At 36.9% G+C, this 17,341-nt stretch overlaps 1 protein-coding gene across 1 annotated transcript in view; it reads right to left on the bottom strand.

Moving 5' to 3' along the window:
- BLTP1 (bridge-like lipid transfer protein family member 1) overlaps nucleotides 1-17,341 on the bottom strand; it is a 194,936-nt gene that overhangs the window by 37,765 nt on the left and 139,830 nt on the right. The window contains exons 57-64 of the mRNA XM_080929338.1: nucleotides 16,466-16,634; nucleotides 14,869-15,080; nucleotides 13,531-13,729; nucleotides 10,405-10,464; nucleotides 9,003-9,229; nucleotides 8,116-8,316; nucleotides 7,794-7,924; nucleotides 6,160-6,283 (exon numbers count right to left, since the gene is read on the bottom strand). Coding sequence (XP_080785464.1) covers nucleotides 6,160-6,283; nucleotides 7,794-7,924; nucleotides 8,116-8,316; nucleotides 9,003-9,229; nucleotides 10,405-10,464; nucleotides 13,531-13,729; nucleotides 14,869-15,080; nucleotides 16,466-16,634 — 1,323 coding nt within the window. The remainder of the gene's footprint in view (nucleotides 1-6,159; nucleotides 6,284-7,793; nucleotides 7,925-8,115; nucleotides 8,317-9,002; nucleotides 9,230-10,404; nucleotides 10,465-13,530; nucleotides 13,730-14,868; nucleotides 15,081-16,465; nucleotides 16,635-17,341) is intronic.

The following is a 17,341-nucleotide window of genomic DNA, read 5'->3' as shown; positions in this document are numbered from 1 at the left end:
CAGCTCAGATACCCCTTAGGACCAGATCCAGGGTTTTGAATTGGCCCACCCCAACATCTACACCATCAATGAATGGCTGGAGTTCATGAAGGGCTGATCATACAGATTAAAAACTATAGGGTCTCTAAGAGGAGTCCCAGTGAGGCTCCAGTATTGATAGAGTAGCAGAAGCCAGAAGCTGCATCCTGACCAACAAGTCACTGCAATGAACACTTGCAAGCAAAGCAGTGTGGACAAAAGGGTGTGCTGTGCGACACACTACAGCTTCCATCATTAGATTTTTTTTTCCTCTGGAATGAAGGTGCAAGGGTGAAGGGCAGGCAGGAGGTAGGACATGGGTGGCATTGGGTACATGATGTGACAATCACAAAAAAAAAAACAATAAAAGGTTAAAATATTTTATACTAACATAACTAAGAGAAAGAAGAGAAAGAAAAGAAAGAAAAAATAAAATAGTATGTTTGTATACAACCTATACATAGCTTCTTGCATATGCCTAGATTACTTAAAATCCCTAGTATGATAATAAACACGAGGTAAACTTATTACAGTGTGTTGTTTAGGGGATAACAAGAAAAAAGTTTGTACATGTTCAGTACAGAAGCAATTTAAAAAATTTTTGTTTTGCAATTATTTTTATTTATTAATTTATTTAAAAATATTTTTGATCTGTTGCTATCTTGGGTCAGGATTGTGGAACCCACAACTACAGACTAAAAGTTGCACTGTTTTTCATGTGGCTTGTTCTTAACAGAAAGTAGCTGGCCAGAACCCAACCTGATCTGGGTGATATTGTCACAGCACACCAGACAAAGAAAAGGGAGACACAGATGTCTAACCAGCAATACCCATATTGTCCCATCACAATGCGAAGGGTGAAGCAGGACTAATGTTTATGTGGTTCACAGACTGACTCAAAAGTCACATTAGCACTGCAGCCCTGAAGGAAGTTTACAGTAGTTCCTTTCACATGGTACCTCAAATCTAGCTATCAAGAAGAAAAGCTACAAAACACAGAAAAGGTAAAAATAAAGTAAGATCTTAAGACAAACAACATCTACAGACACAGTCTCACCTGGAGAACCACAGCATATGCAGCCACCAAACCCAAGCACTATTGCTGATGCCAAGAATGTACTTTATGCTCATTATAACTAGTAAGGTTTCAATGTATATTATCAAACCTTTAAAAAAAATCAAATACTGACAAAATATATTCATATAGTTTTATGCAAAAATGCTTTTAAAAATCTGTACATTTATCTCTGTTTTTAAAAATAAAGTTGTTAAAAAAAGAAGTGTTTACTGGCAGGAACCAGACATGGATGTCTCTTCAGAGGCTGTGCCAGAGTCATATAGATACAGATGAGGATGCTTGCAACCAACCATCAGACTAAACATGGGGACCCCAATGAAAGTGCTAGAGAAAGGATTGAAGGAGTTGAAAGGTTTGCAAAACTCATAGGAAGAAACAACACCATCAACCAGCCAAGGCACTGAGGTGGAGAGGGTGATTGGGAGAGGGAGCACCTTCATGGAATCAAGTTGAGGGGGAGGAGGGAGGGGAGTGGGGGGAGGGCATAACATTTGAAATGTAAATACAGAGAATATCCAAAAAAATTTTTAAAAAGACAAACAAAACAAAGAAAAAACAAAAAACAAATTAGAATCAAACATGACAGTGTGCTGGAACTGTCAGATTAGAATATTAAAGACCATTCTAATTAATGTGTTATGGCCTTTGTGGATTAAAAAAAAAACAGCTAGACAATATAACCAGAGATGGAAATTTTAAGAATGAACATAAACAATACAAAAACAACAAAGCAAACCAGTAGAAATAAAAACACCAAGAGAAATGAAAAAAAGGCCTTTATGAGTATATTAGCAGGCTGGACAAGCTGAGGAAAGATTCTGAGATGGAAACAGAATCACACAAACTTCAAAAAGTTAACAATAAAGAAAATGGAGCAGACAAAACAAAAACCAACCAACCAACCAAACAAACAAACAAACAAAAACCCCATAAAGCCTAAGAACAGGAGGGAAACTCAATGCATAAAGAGGTACTATGGCGAGCCTAGAAGGGGGCAGGAGAAGAATAAGTACCGGCCTTTCTTCCCAAGCAGTTCTCTGCAGACTGGGGCAATCACAGAGGGTACCTGATAGGAGGAAGCTCTTCCTAGTAATTCCCCACCCCTCCCCGTTGTTTAGCCATGAAAGCAACCCAGTGGTTCGGACTCAGTAAAGTATAAAAATGACACCCAGTTTGCCTTTAAAATAAAAAAGCAAATAAGAAAAAAGTGAAGAGAAATACTTAAGGTGTTGAGAAAACAAAACCTCCAAATAATCTAAAGTTCTACAAGAAACTATCCTTCAAAAGTGAAGGGAAAGACTTTCTCAGACAAACAAAAGATAAGGAACTGTTGTCTACAGAATTGCTTTGCAGGAAATGGTGAGATTTCTACAGAGATGGAAAATAATACCGACTGGAAACAAGGACCTCTATAAGGAAGAGCATCAAAGTATAAAGTGAAGATAAAAAATACCTCATTTTTCTATTCTTAATTAATATAACCAATAATTTGTGTCATGTGTGCTTACCTATATTATAATTATTACAAATATATACACGTATATTGCATATTTTAAGTATATGCACATATCACACATCCATGCTTCTACATGAGAAATGAGTGACTGTATGGCAAGAGGAATTACTTCATTATTATACATACTCATGCTACATATGAGGCGGTATAGTGTTATCTGAAAGCAACCTGTGATTTAGCTGTGCATTTATACTGTAAAATTTACAACAACCAACCCCAAAATGCATTAAACTATTTATTTAATAACTGATTTTAAGGAGAAAATGGAATCATAAAATATTCAGTTAAAACTGCAAAAGACAAGAAAAAAGATGAAAGCATGAATAGAAAACAAAAGCAATATGAAGAGAAGCCAAATAGGTAAATGTTTAATCCAATGGCATCAATAATCAGTCTGAATATCAATAACTTAAACTACGAAAGGCAAAAACTAACAGAAATGCAAAGAGAAACAGATGGACTCATTATCAAGGTTGGAGACCTTTCATCAGACCCAGTGCACACAGAAAGTCCACCTGGACATACTCAACTCAACTGTCACATGGATTGAATCAACATCTACTGAAAACTTTGTTCATGAACAGCACATACCAAACCTTCTCAAGTCAACATGGAAAATTCACCAAAACAGGCCACATTCTATGTCCTAAGGTTTGCTGTAACATATTTTAAGGGCTGAAGCCATATAATGAGTGCTGTCAGACTGTATGTAATTTAACTAGACTGTGCATGTGTCTGTGTCAGGAAATTATCTGGAAAAAAAATGCTTCAAGATTAAACAACACACTTCTCAATAGCATGTGTCAAAGAAGTAATCAAGGCAATTTTTGAATTATTTTCACCTAGATAAAAATAACACAAAGATCTGTGATAGGCAATGAAAGCAGGGCTTTACAGGTAATTTATAAAATTAAACCGGTATTTTTTAAAGAGAACAGATCTGTCTAAATTATGATGATAGAAAAGTTAAACAGAAAAAAAGAAGTAAATATTTCCACAGAAGTCAATAAAACAGAGAAGAAATCAATAAACAGAAGCCAATAAAAGCAAAAATCTTCGTTGAAAGAGTAACAAAACCAACAAGCCTCTAGGTAGGCGTCAAAGGTGGAGCTCACTAACATGGAAAAAGACCCAAAGGACAGGGTTACAGGTCTTACAGACATTAAGTGTCAAGACATACTCTGAAATCTGAGAATGAATTTGGATGAAAGAGACTGAGCCTTTGAAAGATATAGTTGACAACATTACACAAGAAGAAAAAAGTTCTGAATAGACCCATGTTAATTAAAATAAATAAATAATTTGTCCCAAACAGAAAGCAAAAGGTCCAAATGAATGCCCTGATGAATTACACCAGATGTTTAAGGAAGGTCATTTTCTATTAGCACTTTTAGAAGGCAGTAGCAGCAAAAACTTCCTAATGCACTCAGCGAGACTATCATTACCACAGTATAAAATCCAAAATTTTATGACATTGCTAGGAAGAAAAATTATAAATTGGTATCTTTTAAAAACAGATAAAATTAGCAAACCAAATCCAAATAAATAACGGACTATAACTAAGTAGAATTATTCTGTATATTCTAGGGTGATTCGACACTCAAAATTCAATTAACATAATTCACCAAAAGTCAAGTTAAACAAAAAAAAGTGATGCAATTATATTAATAGATACAGAAATGGTATTTGATTAAATCCAACACCCCTCACATTAAAAACTAAGTAATCTGGGGTTGGAGAGATAGCTCAGTGGTTAAGAGCACTGACTGCTCTTCCAGAGGTCCTAAGTTCAAATCCCAGCAACCACACGGTGGCTCACAACCATCTGTAATGGGATCTGATGCCCTCTTCTGGTGTGTCTGAAGACAACTACAGTGTACTTATATACAATAAATAAATACATTTTTAAAAATCAACAACAACAAAAAAAACCCTAAGTAATCTAAGATTGAGAGGATCTTGTATGTGTGTGTGTGTGTGTGAGAGAGAGAGAGAGAGAGAGGGAGAGAGAGAGAGAGAGAGAGAGAGAAGGCCATACATAAGTCAATGTCAGGTGTCTTCTGACTTCTTGAGACAGGGTCCCTCAGAGAACTAGGCAGAGTAACAGGTTAGCATGTGTCCACCTCAGTGCTTGGGTAAATTCAGGAGCACAATGCCACATGGGCATTTTAGGTGGGTACAGGGGACCTGAACTCAGGTGCTCATGCTTGGGTAGCAAGTTCAGTTTACCATCAAGCCATCTCCCCAGCCTTGAAGGGAGTGTTTTGAATTGGGTGAAGAAAAAAATTTACAAAAAACCAGTAGAGCCATCATACTAAGTAGTCAAAAACTCCAAACTTACCCATTAAGAACAGAAATAAAGCAAGGAAGTCCCCCTTGAATGTAGAATATCCCCCAAAGGCACATGCTGAGAGGCTTTGTTCCCAGTCCATAATAGAACAACCACGAGGAGGTTGAAACTTAGGAATTAATCATAGTTAAAAGGTTAGGTAACTGAGCACGCCATGGATACCAAGATCCTCTGTGGCTCTTTCTGTGCTCCATCATCCCTCTTTCCCAAGCTGCATCTCTTCCTCTTTCACTGCTTCCTAGCTACTATGAAGTGAGCAGGTCTCTGCTACACCTATGTACCACCATGAACACAAAGCAACAGGGTAAGTGATTTAGATTGGAACCATGAACCAAAATAAAGCTTTTCAGTATAAATCTTATAAAATGTGTATAGGAGCTATCACATGAAGAAAACTAAAATCTTGATGACAGAAATCTAAGAGCTTACAAGTGGAGAAATACTTTACATTCAGTATTGTCAAGGAGAATACTATTCAAGAGTAAGGAATAGGAAGGGAGCACAGTGGGTTTTAGGGCAGTGAATCACACGTTTATCCTAAACCACAGAATGCACAGCATCAAAAGGAAGTCCTCTTGTAAACTATCACCCTTGGCAACTGTGGGTGCATCACCTGTGGTGAGTTTGATATTCTCACAGAGAATACTGACAGTGGATGATATGTGTGTGCAGGGAAATCTGTGTCCTCAGAATTTTCCTAGGAACTTAAATTTGCTCTAAAAATTGTATTTTATTAAAAAGATAAAGCAGAAAAGAGAAATTACAACTTAGAGGTAAATACTGAAACATTGGAGACAAAGACATGGAAAAAGATCGCACATTTCTGAGAGTACACACTAGAGATTAAAAGCCAGTGAGTCCACAAATGGCAAGAAATCACAGTAGCTTGGGCTGAAGTACAGAGCTCTGCCGCCTGGATTTGAAATTTGACTCCATCAGTATTAGTGGCTAGATTGACCTCTCTGTGTATCAGCTGTGTCACTTTTCAAATGACAGGGACAGCTCCTCCATAGAGTTGCTGTGGAGATTTATGGGTGGTTAAATCAAAGTGTTTAAACAGTGCTCTCTATATAGGACTGCTTTACATAAACCAGGTGTATTATCACCAGCATGAATAAAAACATAAATATCATTGTTAGTTTCAAAAACTAAGCATTTAAAAATAGTCTTCTGAAACTCTTAAGTATGTGTACTTACTCGCATACTGGACCTCCGTAACTTTTTACGAACATCTCTTCGGATGTCATTCACAGCCACAGACTCCAACTGCTGGTAACGCTGAATTTCCTGGTTTATGGTTCCTTCACTTGCACCCAATTTTCTAAATGAAACAAAATAAAGCAAAGAAACAAAAATAAAACCCACCAAAACAGAGAGTTACTGTAAAGAAGCAAGAAAGTACAAGTGACTTCCCCCTCCTTCTTTCAGCCCTCTCCTTCTCAGGAGAGCCAAGGATCGTATCTGGGTAGCCCAACTCCTATAAACTTAATACCCTATTTGCTAGATTACAAAAGGCACACTAACATCTAGGGAAATGCTTTTACACTCTCTAACCACTGATATATCCCAAGGTGCAAACAATAACATGAAATCCAAACATTCATGCTATAGAAAATGTATAATGATTTTAGAAGACATATATTTTGCCTCAAGTCATTTTTCTCTCTGAGGATAAAACTCAGATTAATGGAAAATATGAATCACTACTTGGTAATTTACAGAGAAAATTTAAAGGTCATACTTTTTATATTTTAAAACTCCAGTATTTCGGGAAATTCTGATTGAATAACAACAATCCCCACAGGCAGAGCATCTGAAGATTAGAAAAGGTGAAGTGTGGCCACTCAACTTTGGGAAAATGAAAGTTTCAAAATTTAGCAAGAAGAACATTTATCCTTATACAGGAGGTACTTAGTGAAATTACAAAACAACTGGCAAGAGGATTTTAAAACAGGTTATGATGCTTACTGCCTTAGCCCTACTTACACACACATATACCACACACACACACAGAGAGAGAGAGAGAGAGAGAGAGAGAGAGAGAGAGAGAGAGAGAGAGAGAGAGAGAGAGAGGAGGGAGAGAGAGAGAGAGAGGGAGGGAGGGAGGGGGAGAAAGGGAGAGAGGGAGGGAGGGAGGGGGAGAAAGGGAGAGAGGGAGGGAGAGAGAGGGGGGAAGAGAGGGAGGGAGGGAGGGAGAGAGGGAGGGAGAGAGAGGGGGGAAGAGAGGGAGGGAGGGAGGGAGGGAGAGAGAGATTCATTTACTCTGAGCCAGTTTTCTTAAGAGTCCATTTAGAACATGATATACATCTATATCTATATCTCTATATAGCTACTGATATCTCTATCTATCTATCTATTTATCTATCTATCTCTCTCTCTCTCTCTCTACACACACACACACACACACACACACACACACACACACACACACACACACACATACACACACAGTTTAACCTCACAACTACACTGTGAGAAAGCATGTCATATCAAAACAACCATTCATGAATGCTGATTCTTAACTCCTCAAAAAAGTTCCAATCTGTAAGCAAGGTTAGCAAACTAACACACACATTCAACTATGCACATGAACAGAGTTAAGCATGAACATGCATATGAAGTACCTCTGCCATTCGTTGCATAGAAGTGAGTTTTAAAGACAGAAAATTAGGATTTTGGGCTTTACTTTATTGCTTATAATCTCAGAAAAACTACTGAACTTTTGGAACACTGATGACTTCACTAATAAACTAAAAGTTTTCCCCCATCTTTAGCATCGTATTATTCTATTATGAGAGAATGCTATAGTAAGTTAAAAAACTACAACATACTTAAGGTCATCTATTACTTTGGCCTGTTCATTTAGCTCTCTGATATCCACTAAACGCTTCATAATCTTTCTTCCTCTGGGTTCTCCTGGCTGACCAGAAGATGTTCCTTGTCTTCGATAATCTACAGCTTCCTAAAAAGAGAAGTCAAAGAATGTTTGTTAATACCACTTTCAGTTCATACAGACCAGCTACACTACAAAAATTAATGCCTCAGATCAGAGAGCATGCAAGAATCATCACGTCTACAGCAGGTAAGATGATTGCAGTTATCCACTGATTCAAGCCCCTCATTTCATAAGGTATCTACTGAGTTGCTACCTACGTTTCCCCATGAGTGTGCTCTGCACGCTTTCAAATGGGACTGGCTAGACTGAGGGGAGCCCCGCATCTCTGAATCACACAGATACTCTGCAGGAACAGAATAGCGCTGATTTGGCGGCGCCAGGCCTAGGAGGTGATTTACAAGTCGCTGCCCAAAGGTGAGTTTGTGGCCATCTCCACTTACTGAACTTCCATCTGAACTCTAAATAATAAACAGTATTATTAATTTAAAATGACTCTTTAAGACAAAAACTAATGATACAACAGATAAATGTATTTAAAATCTCTTTGTAAGTCAAAACCAGAATAAAATCTGAAAGTCACTTTCTTTTTGTTACTAGATAACTTGATAACAACAGAATAAGCAATATAGTTGGAAAGATACATTTTAAATCTATTTATCACAGTACAAACATTTTGATTTTTGAAAGACTTATCTGCAAAACCCTTTCCTAAGATTGATTGCAGACCATAAGGCCCATCCACTTAGAATGTACAACTCAGTGGCTTAAGGAAGGCCAGAGCCAAGCAGTCGCTACCACACTCTCCGCACCAGCCAGGAAAGGTCCTCTGGTCATAGCAGGCCTTCCCATTCCTGTTCTCAAACCTTAGCCCCAGCCCAAATCAAAACTTCCTGATCTACTTTCTGTGTTTACAGATTGACCTTACCTCACTTTCAGTGTAACATATTACACTGAGGTTAAGGTGCATTTCATAAAGTCATTACTATGAAACACACAACAGCACTGTAAAATGTAGATCTACAAATCACCACCTTCCTCCCTCCCTCTACCACAGCAACCACAACACACAAAATAATCCTGACTGAATGAGGTATCTATCTCAGGAAAATCCAGCCTTCTAATTCCTGGCAGTGAATGCACTTACAGTATGGATTGTGGGTGACATGGTATCCACCTCGTCTTCATCAGACAGGTCAGCGATGTTCACGGAATTGAGGTCGGCAATGTCATCTATGTCTTCCTCTCCTGTCAGTGTTGTAAGGGTGTTGCCCAGAGCATTGAGCCTTTTGCCAATGTTAGGGTCCATATGGACATCAATCCCACACATTTTCCACAACACATTCAGTGTCCAGGTTCCAGCACTACTACTTTCTGTTTAAATAAAGAAGTGGCATTTTTTTCAAGGTCCCAGGAATAGGAGTATAAGCACTTATGAACTGTATGACTGCCATATCAGAGACTCAATGCTTTCACAGCAAGACCTGCTCCAAACACCAGACAGTGTTGGTTTCCACAGATACAGTGTTTATGTACCTCTACTGTATAATAGCACCGCTCTTTACCCCAAAGACTATATGGTTCCTATGAGCCCAGATACCTTCCCATGGATATAGCAGAAACCATTATAAGCTGCATCCACCACCTACAAGTAACCAAATAACTGGTCAAAGTAAACATCAAAGCTACAAACCCAAAAATCTTTCTCTGAACTTGAGAAAAGGTGGATCTCTTTTAAATGATAATGTAGAAATGAGGTCAGGAGCTCTTTCCAGTAATGTGATGTCATCAATTAAAGCAAAGCAAAACAAATAAAAGGGGAAGCATCGAAAGCAGCAAAAGCCAGAGCTAAATGGGCACTACTGACAGTTAGATACTGCTTCCATGTGTTTCTTCCCTTCTCTGCCACAGCCTTCTAAATGTAACATCATCTGCAAACATCCTGGGGAAAGACCCTGGTTCTGGTTAAGCTAGTTTGGGGAGGTTGCCTTCACTTATACACAGATAGCACTGACGACGGCGCGTCCTCTCTCACTATCTGCTCAGTCTCTAGCTTCCTAGCAGTGCTGCTGGAAACTGTCTTAACTTCTTAGTCCTTTGTTGCTGGGAATGGCAGATGTTTCTTGAGATCTCTTACTCAGGATAAATATCAAAGAATTAATCCTGGAAGAATGTCAAAAAACTACAGTAAGAAAAGAAAGATCCCTAGGAACATTACTGGCTTTAACCAGATTCTATGGCTCTCAGCATCCAAAGAACCTTTAAGAAAGTGTCTGCTCTTAGTGCACCCTGTTAACTTTTATTGTATGAGAGGTTACTGCTTGACACTTCTATCTTCTTGGTTGAGACACCACCACACTTCCAGTTACTATCCAGCTGTTTTCCTATGCTCTACTGTCTTGAAGCATTCCTTTGATGGTATCACCATTTGATTTCTTACTCAAAAATATTTACTAGCCTCCCTAGTCACTGACAAATCAACTCCTAAATGTGGCATTTGAGACTTTCCACCTTATTTTCACCTGTTTCAAAGTGAACAGTGAACCTACCAGCTGCAGCTTGTCCTGTAGTCCTTGAACAAACCTCATAGGTACCATCTGGAACTACACCTGCACAAGAAGGAACCCAATAATAGTTGTCAATAAATGTAAGCTTGTTTTAAACATATACCACATGTTTTCTCCCAAAGAGAATTACCTAAATGTAAATAGGATTTCTCGCTCCAATAGGTTTCAAATTCTTCCCACAAAAGAGCAAATTTTGGACTCAGTTTTGTTATACAAATTGGAGTATTCTATTTGTATGATTTTAACAACTTGCTCACAGTTTTGGCTTTACTTGTAGCATATAAGGACTAGAGTCACACTACCTGGGCATCTCTAGATAGCTTGCTACCAAACTCAGGATTCTATGACAATTTTTGTGATATCATGTATATACCACACCCACACACACCCACACTCACACACACCCATACACTCACACACACATACACAGACACACACACACACACACACACACACACACACACACACACACACACACACACACACTGTTGTTGCTGAGTCTATTTTTGGATAATAGGCTCTTGCTATGCATCTTGGCTTAGCCTTGAAATCACAATCTAGTCTTGGGCTATTTCAAGTATTAGGATTACAGACAAGACACTAAATCCTGGAGAGAACATTTTTTTAATTATAAAAAATTTATATGTATGTATGCATGTGTGTATGAGTGAGCATGTATACATACTTTGTGCAAGTGGCATGGCATGAGTGAAGAGCAGGAGTTAGTTCTCTCTCCTACCCTGTAGATCCTGGGGATTAAACTCACCTAATCAGCAAAATGGCAAGTGCCTTTACTGGCTGAGACATTTGGCCAGCCCGATGTATGAAATTTTGAGGATAGAAGTCAATGAAAAACAAAATGACAGTTAAGAACTACCACATTTGGGTGGATCTCTGAGAGCTCTATGCCAGCTTGGTCTATGATGTGAGATCCAGGACAGTCTAGGCTGTAACATAGAGAAACCCTCTCTGGAGAACAAAACAAAAACAAATGAACTGCCATGTTAGTTCAGAGATAATCTGTCATGTTTGTCATCTTTTTGTCAAGGAGTATTTTATGAGGAAAAAGGCAGACTGCTATGATGTCAATCCCACAATCTTGGATTTAAGCCCAGAAACATACTTGATTTTAAATGCAAAATGTTGCCATAACCTGGATTAACTTGCTACCATAAACTTAATTAATGAAGAATATGCTATCTTTGAAATAAATCATCTCTAAACAAAATAAAGTAAAGAAAGAATTAAGGTTACTTTCAGTAAGCCTTAATGGAAATTAACTATCGGTCTAAATTTGATTAGTCCTAAGTGAAATGTTCTTTTGTAACTTTGTGTGAATTATTCTAAATTGATATTCACATGTCACTGAAGGTTGGAGTGACTTCCTTTTTCTAGGTACTTTGTAGTAAGTTTGTCTTCCCTTAAAAATGTCCTAGAAAAAAATATTTCCAAAGTAGGCAAACTGTCCATTATGAGTAAAGATTGGTTCCTTTCTTTCTTTTTGACAAAGGTCCTTAGTGCCACCTGTTGCAGTTCAGGCTGGCTTCACACTTGCTATATAGCTGAGGATTAGTAGGGGCAACCTTGAACTCCAGATCCTTTTGCCCGTTTGTGTGGAAGGCTGGGATTCCAGACATGCCTACTGTGCCAGTCTTATGTGGTGCTAGAGATCTAAATCAGGGTTTCCTGAATGGTGTGCAAGTACTCTACTAACTGAGCTACATCCCCAGCCCTATTTGTGTTCTTAAAAATACAATGCCAGTAAATATAAATACTGTATTTTTCAACCATAAAGTATGAGTATCTAACTTGTCAATTCTAAATTGAAACAAGACAAGATGTGGCTTCTGGTTAAGGTAAGATAGGCTCTTTAGTCAAGGTTAAAAGTCAGAACAAAGTCTACATTAATAACCTTTCAAATTCAATAATACTACAGTGAAAACTCTTTAAAATCTGAACATCACCTCTTTTTCTACACCCAAATATAAAAATTACATACTATTATCTCTCTCACTACAAACTACAAATTATTAAATCAGTTTGTCCATTTTATCATTTTAAATTCATTCAGCATATTAATAAAACAATTACGCTGTTCATTCTTCCTCCAATTCCTCCCCCAGAAACAACAGTGAGCTACAAAAGTAAATGTTCTACAATTCTAAATCTGGTTATTCTCAATATTAGAGATCAGAATGGCAAGGTTCTTTGTTGCTAAAAGAATATATACCAAAGTACTAAGTAATGTATTCATTCCAATAATTATTTTTTAATTATAAGCCCTAGGCCTATTTCTTATATTCTTTATGAGATATTTTTTCTTAATTACTAGGAAAATGGTTTATTTCTTTTCTATCCATAGTCTGTTTTAGTGAGTGCATGTATAACAAAGATGTCACACTCAACTTTTGTAAAAATATTAAGTTACAGTGAGTGATTTTTCAGAAAGAAGAAAACTACATAAATGATGGCAAAGCACCTTCTAAAGAGTATTTGCATCATAGGATTGACTGAAGATTTCAGTTCACCATCTTTGAGATTCTATACATACGTACACTGCTTTGTTATAAAGAAGTGATTCTGTAGAATCTCTGCTGTGATACCTAAAGATATTAAAAGCGATACAAACCTTTCTGCTTTCAAATCATCACATATACGAACCATGAAATTAGAAGAATTCACAATGATTCTTTCAAATACTAGAAGCTTGAGCTATGCCATTGGGTTATTTACTGTGTCAGCCATAATTAAAGCTGAAATTTTAGTCCAGTAGATTTACAGTCTAGTCTATGTTTAGTGAGATGGGTTTTGCAGTTACTTCTCTCTTGCAGAGCAAGGAACAAGGATGGTTTATTTGTTCATTCAACTACAGGAAAAATCTGGCAGTGTATAGCTTCAAGTGTATAGAATTCTCTCTGACTTACCAGAAGGCTGAAGGTATAGTTTTTTACAGATATATTTTACTACCTTTAACTACAAAAAAGTTCTTATTTCATTTCTCTCTAAGGCATTCCTATATATGAACATCCTTAAATTTTCAACAAAGAGACATTTCAATTTTATTTTTTTATAATTAAAAGCCTCATATAAAACATAAACTAGACTCACAAGCATTCATTACTAGATCTCCACGGATTTCTGGTTTCCAGTCATCCCACGATGTTTCAAAGCCATCAGCAAAACGGATACAAAAGTTCTTGAAATGGCCTTTGCTAACCAGAGACTCTGAGGAACAGGCAGTGATGAGAGTACTTTCAATGGTCAGCACTAGAGCAGAGCCAGTGTCCAGGTCTCCAGTGTGGTTAGACTAAAGACATATAGGGAAATGAGGCATAAGGTGAATTTAAAATGCTTTTTTAAGATTTATTTTCTGTGTATGAATGCGTTGCCTGCCTATACATATGTTCATCACATGCTTGTCTGGTGCCCACAGACTTCAGAAGAGGGCTTCAGATCCACTGAACTAGAGTGGTTCAGATGGTTGTGAGCCATCATATGGGTGATGGAAATTAAGCCCAGGTTCTCTACAAAAGCAACAAGTCCTATTAATTGCTATATCATTTCTCCAGACAAGATAACTTATGAAATTTAGAAATCTTTATATTCATAGTAAAAATCTAGAAAGGGTTAAGTCTAGAAATCCTCAATATAAAGCAACTTACCAAAATATGTTTTAAACAATACTCAAATGAAATGCATATTCCTTGTGCACTTTTCCCATTTTAATATGCAAAGGGCTAATATCTGTGTTTCCCTAGCCCCTGTTTAGTAGGAAACACTCTCACTATGATAACCAGTTCTTGTGTGTGTAGCTTGTTGTAGATCCACATCTCAACTCTACAGACACAAACAACACTACCGGCGCTGTTCTGCCACACAGAACCCTTGATGTAAGTTTGTTCCTTTCAGTGTTAGTATCTCTACCATGACATTTAAACTATTAAAAGTGACAATGAAGGAAAACTATAACAATAAGATGATCTCTGCATGTGATTCTTAGAGCAATTTCTTCTTGGTCTGACAAGTGCAGACAGCATCTTCTTACTTAACCACAAGTTCAAGTACCAATGTATTCTTGAAAACTGGCCCTATACTATGAAGACAGCATTTTCTTTTTCATCTAAATACACAGATGATTTGCAAGGTTTTAAAAAATTTGGTAAGCAAATTGAGATTCCTTGTCATACTTCAGATGGAGATATTAAAGTGCATTTGAAATGTCCCTTTCTACTTTATACAATGATCAATCCAGAGATTTCTTACTTATAAAACAAAGTAATAGATTCTGAAGCTTATTTGAAAAAGTAAGAATTAGGAGTTCTTCTTTGCTTAAGTTATAAACAGTTCTACTTAAAATGGTTATAATCTATACTCAAAGACATGGTGAGTAGCATATCTAGCTTTCAATTCTGAAATAAAGCCTCCTACGTCTTGATTTTTCTGTACCTGTGCAGTATTTGTTATAGGGAGGCAAATTCCTAGATCATTCACAGTTAGCTGGAGAAAGAGAGTCCCAAAGGCCTGGGCTGATGTTTGCTGGATACCAGGGAGCATGTCTACCACTTCCTTTGTAGCCATATGAATATCTTTATGTAAAGCCATCCGTTGTTCATTCCAGTTGTCATAGGCAGCCTTGTAATTCAGCCAAAACAGAACAGCTTTGCAAACAGGCAGAAAGAAAACTAAAGTCAATGGTGTAAGTGATTTATTATAGTTAGTAAATCATAGCTACTATAAAATCCTGATGATTAATAATAATTCCTAATAAAAATTACTACCAGAAAATCTTGGCTAGAATTATAATGACACTAAAGTGAAACAGCTAATACTTTTCATAAAAAAAAAAAAAAAAAAAAGAAAAGAAACAGCAAACAACTGCCTAATGACAACAGAAAGAAAACCCAGGCCCATTTATCCATTCAATATTGTAGTCTTCCTATCAAACATTTGGTCCTGTTTGGAATAATAAGTGCAAATAAACATGGCCCTTGACCTTAACTGTACAGTTTAACTTTTGTGTTGGTTTGGCTGAGAAATGTCACAGGTGATGCATTTAAACACTTGTTTCCCAGTTGATGTTATTATTTGGGGAAGTTACAGGAAATGTAGAACCGAGCCTTGTTGGAGGAAATAGGCAACTGAGGGTGGATTGAGAGTTCATAGCATTGCCCCATTATAGCTCACTCCGGGCTTTCCTCAGTGGATGAGATAATATCTTTTAGCTTCTTGCTGTGACTACCTGCTGTCATGCCTCTACAGCCATTATGGACTATCCTACTGGAACTCTAAGTCCAAATAAAATCTGTATCTATGCTACCTTTGTTCACACACAGACACAATGCTAGGTATAGGACTTAAAAGATGTGATTTGGAGTAATCAAAGTCATTTGAGTTTGTGAGTAAGAAAAAACACCCAAAGGAAAACCTTCATCTCAATACAGTATGGAAGTCTAAGAAGGTAAAAATGGAGAGCCACTAGAAGAAAAAAACACCCATCAGTTTAAGGATGAGGAAAGACTGTATAGCAGAGCAAAGGGCTAAGAGGAGAAAAAGAAAAGCAGCTATGGTGGCTCACTGAGAACTGAGATTTCACAGATTCAGAAGTTACCTCTTACTTCTAGGAAGAAAAGATTTTTGACTCACTTAAAGTCTATTTGAGCTTTTTTCAGCAGACTTCATTACTCGAGGACAGGAATCCTGATCCTGATATCCACTGTATCCCACTTTTAGCCAGCATACAGCAAACATTTTCAGAACAAATTAATCAATGTATGTGGAAAATACACACGGGTAGATAATAAAACCAAAAACTTAGCATTTAAGATTGGAACTTGGAATAAAATAATCCTATTTATGTCAAAAGCAAAATAATTGTAAAATATGAAATGACTTGAAAAGCTGAGGTTAGCAAGACTTGTCTTAGGTGCTCACATTTCAGATTTAGGAGGCATTTAGCTATCAGGCATCTGCACTGGAAAGCTATGGAAGATAATCTGGAGCATGCCTACCACCTATGAAACAGTAATGGCTGACTTAAACTTACCTCTATCAAAGGCCACAGGTTGTGCATAAACTATTGGTCTATTCAGGGTAATAAGCACAGCTTCCCTATCTGAAGAGCCACTGATTTCCTCTCGAAGGGCATTCCTTAATCCAATTCTAGTCTTAAAATAGGCAACTTGATGAAAATCAGAACCAGCTTCTTCATAAACCTAAAATAAAATTCAAAACTTAACAAAAATAAAACAATGGAAAATTTCACCAAAATATTTCAAACATTATACACCACTGTTCTCCAAAAGACCTATAGTATACTTCCCAAAGTCAACCACTAAATGATAGATCTTTCATATTTTGTAACCCAAGTACTTAAGGTTAATATAAAATATGAAGAACTATGTAAAAGGGAAATGAGGATCTGGGCTGCAGCTCTGTGGTAAAGCTATCAACAGGCACAGTTAAACCCAGCAGAGGAAAGCCCAGTAATATAGTAAGTGTTTGAAATAAATAAGATTTCTTTCAACATATGTTACATTTGAAAAAAAAAAGTTTTCCAGTTCTAATAAGAATTTGAAATAGTTATTGTAGCCATTAATTTTTAAAACTATTAACTGGCAATTAAAATGACTATTCAAATCAAAATTAGGTAGGAAATTAAAAAACATAGTTAGCAAAATTATAACAATAAAAAGTATCTCTGATAAACAGTAAAACTTGATTAGGGAACTACACTAGTTGTTGTCTTTTTCTTAAAACTTTACATATTTAACATTTATTACATATCAAAATTGCAAACATTCTATAGGGAAGGTGTAAACTTAACATTTTACATATTGACTAATAAAAAGCACAAGACAGTAAAATATAAATAATGCTTACAAAACTAAAAAATTCCAAGCAAATGTTTCTACAAATTCTG

This window comes from Micromys minutus (genome assembly GCF_963924665.1).
Source record: "Micromys minutus genome assembly, chromosome: 15".
Classification (NCBI taxonomy): Eukaryota; Metazoa; Chordata; class Mammalia; order Rodentia; family Muridae; genus Micromys; species Micromys minutus.
Note: the sequence above shows the minus strand (reverse complement) of the source record. Positions and strands in the feature narration are given on the sequence as shown.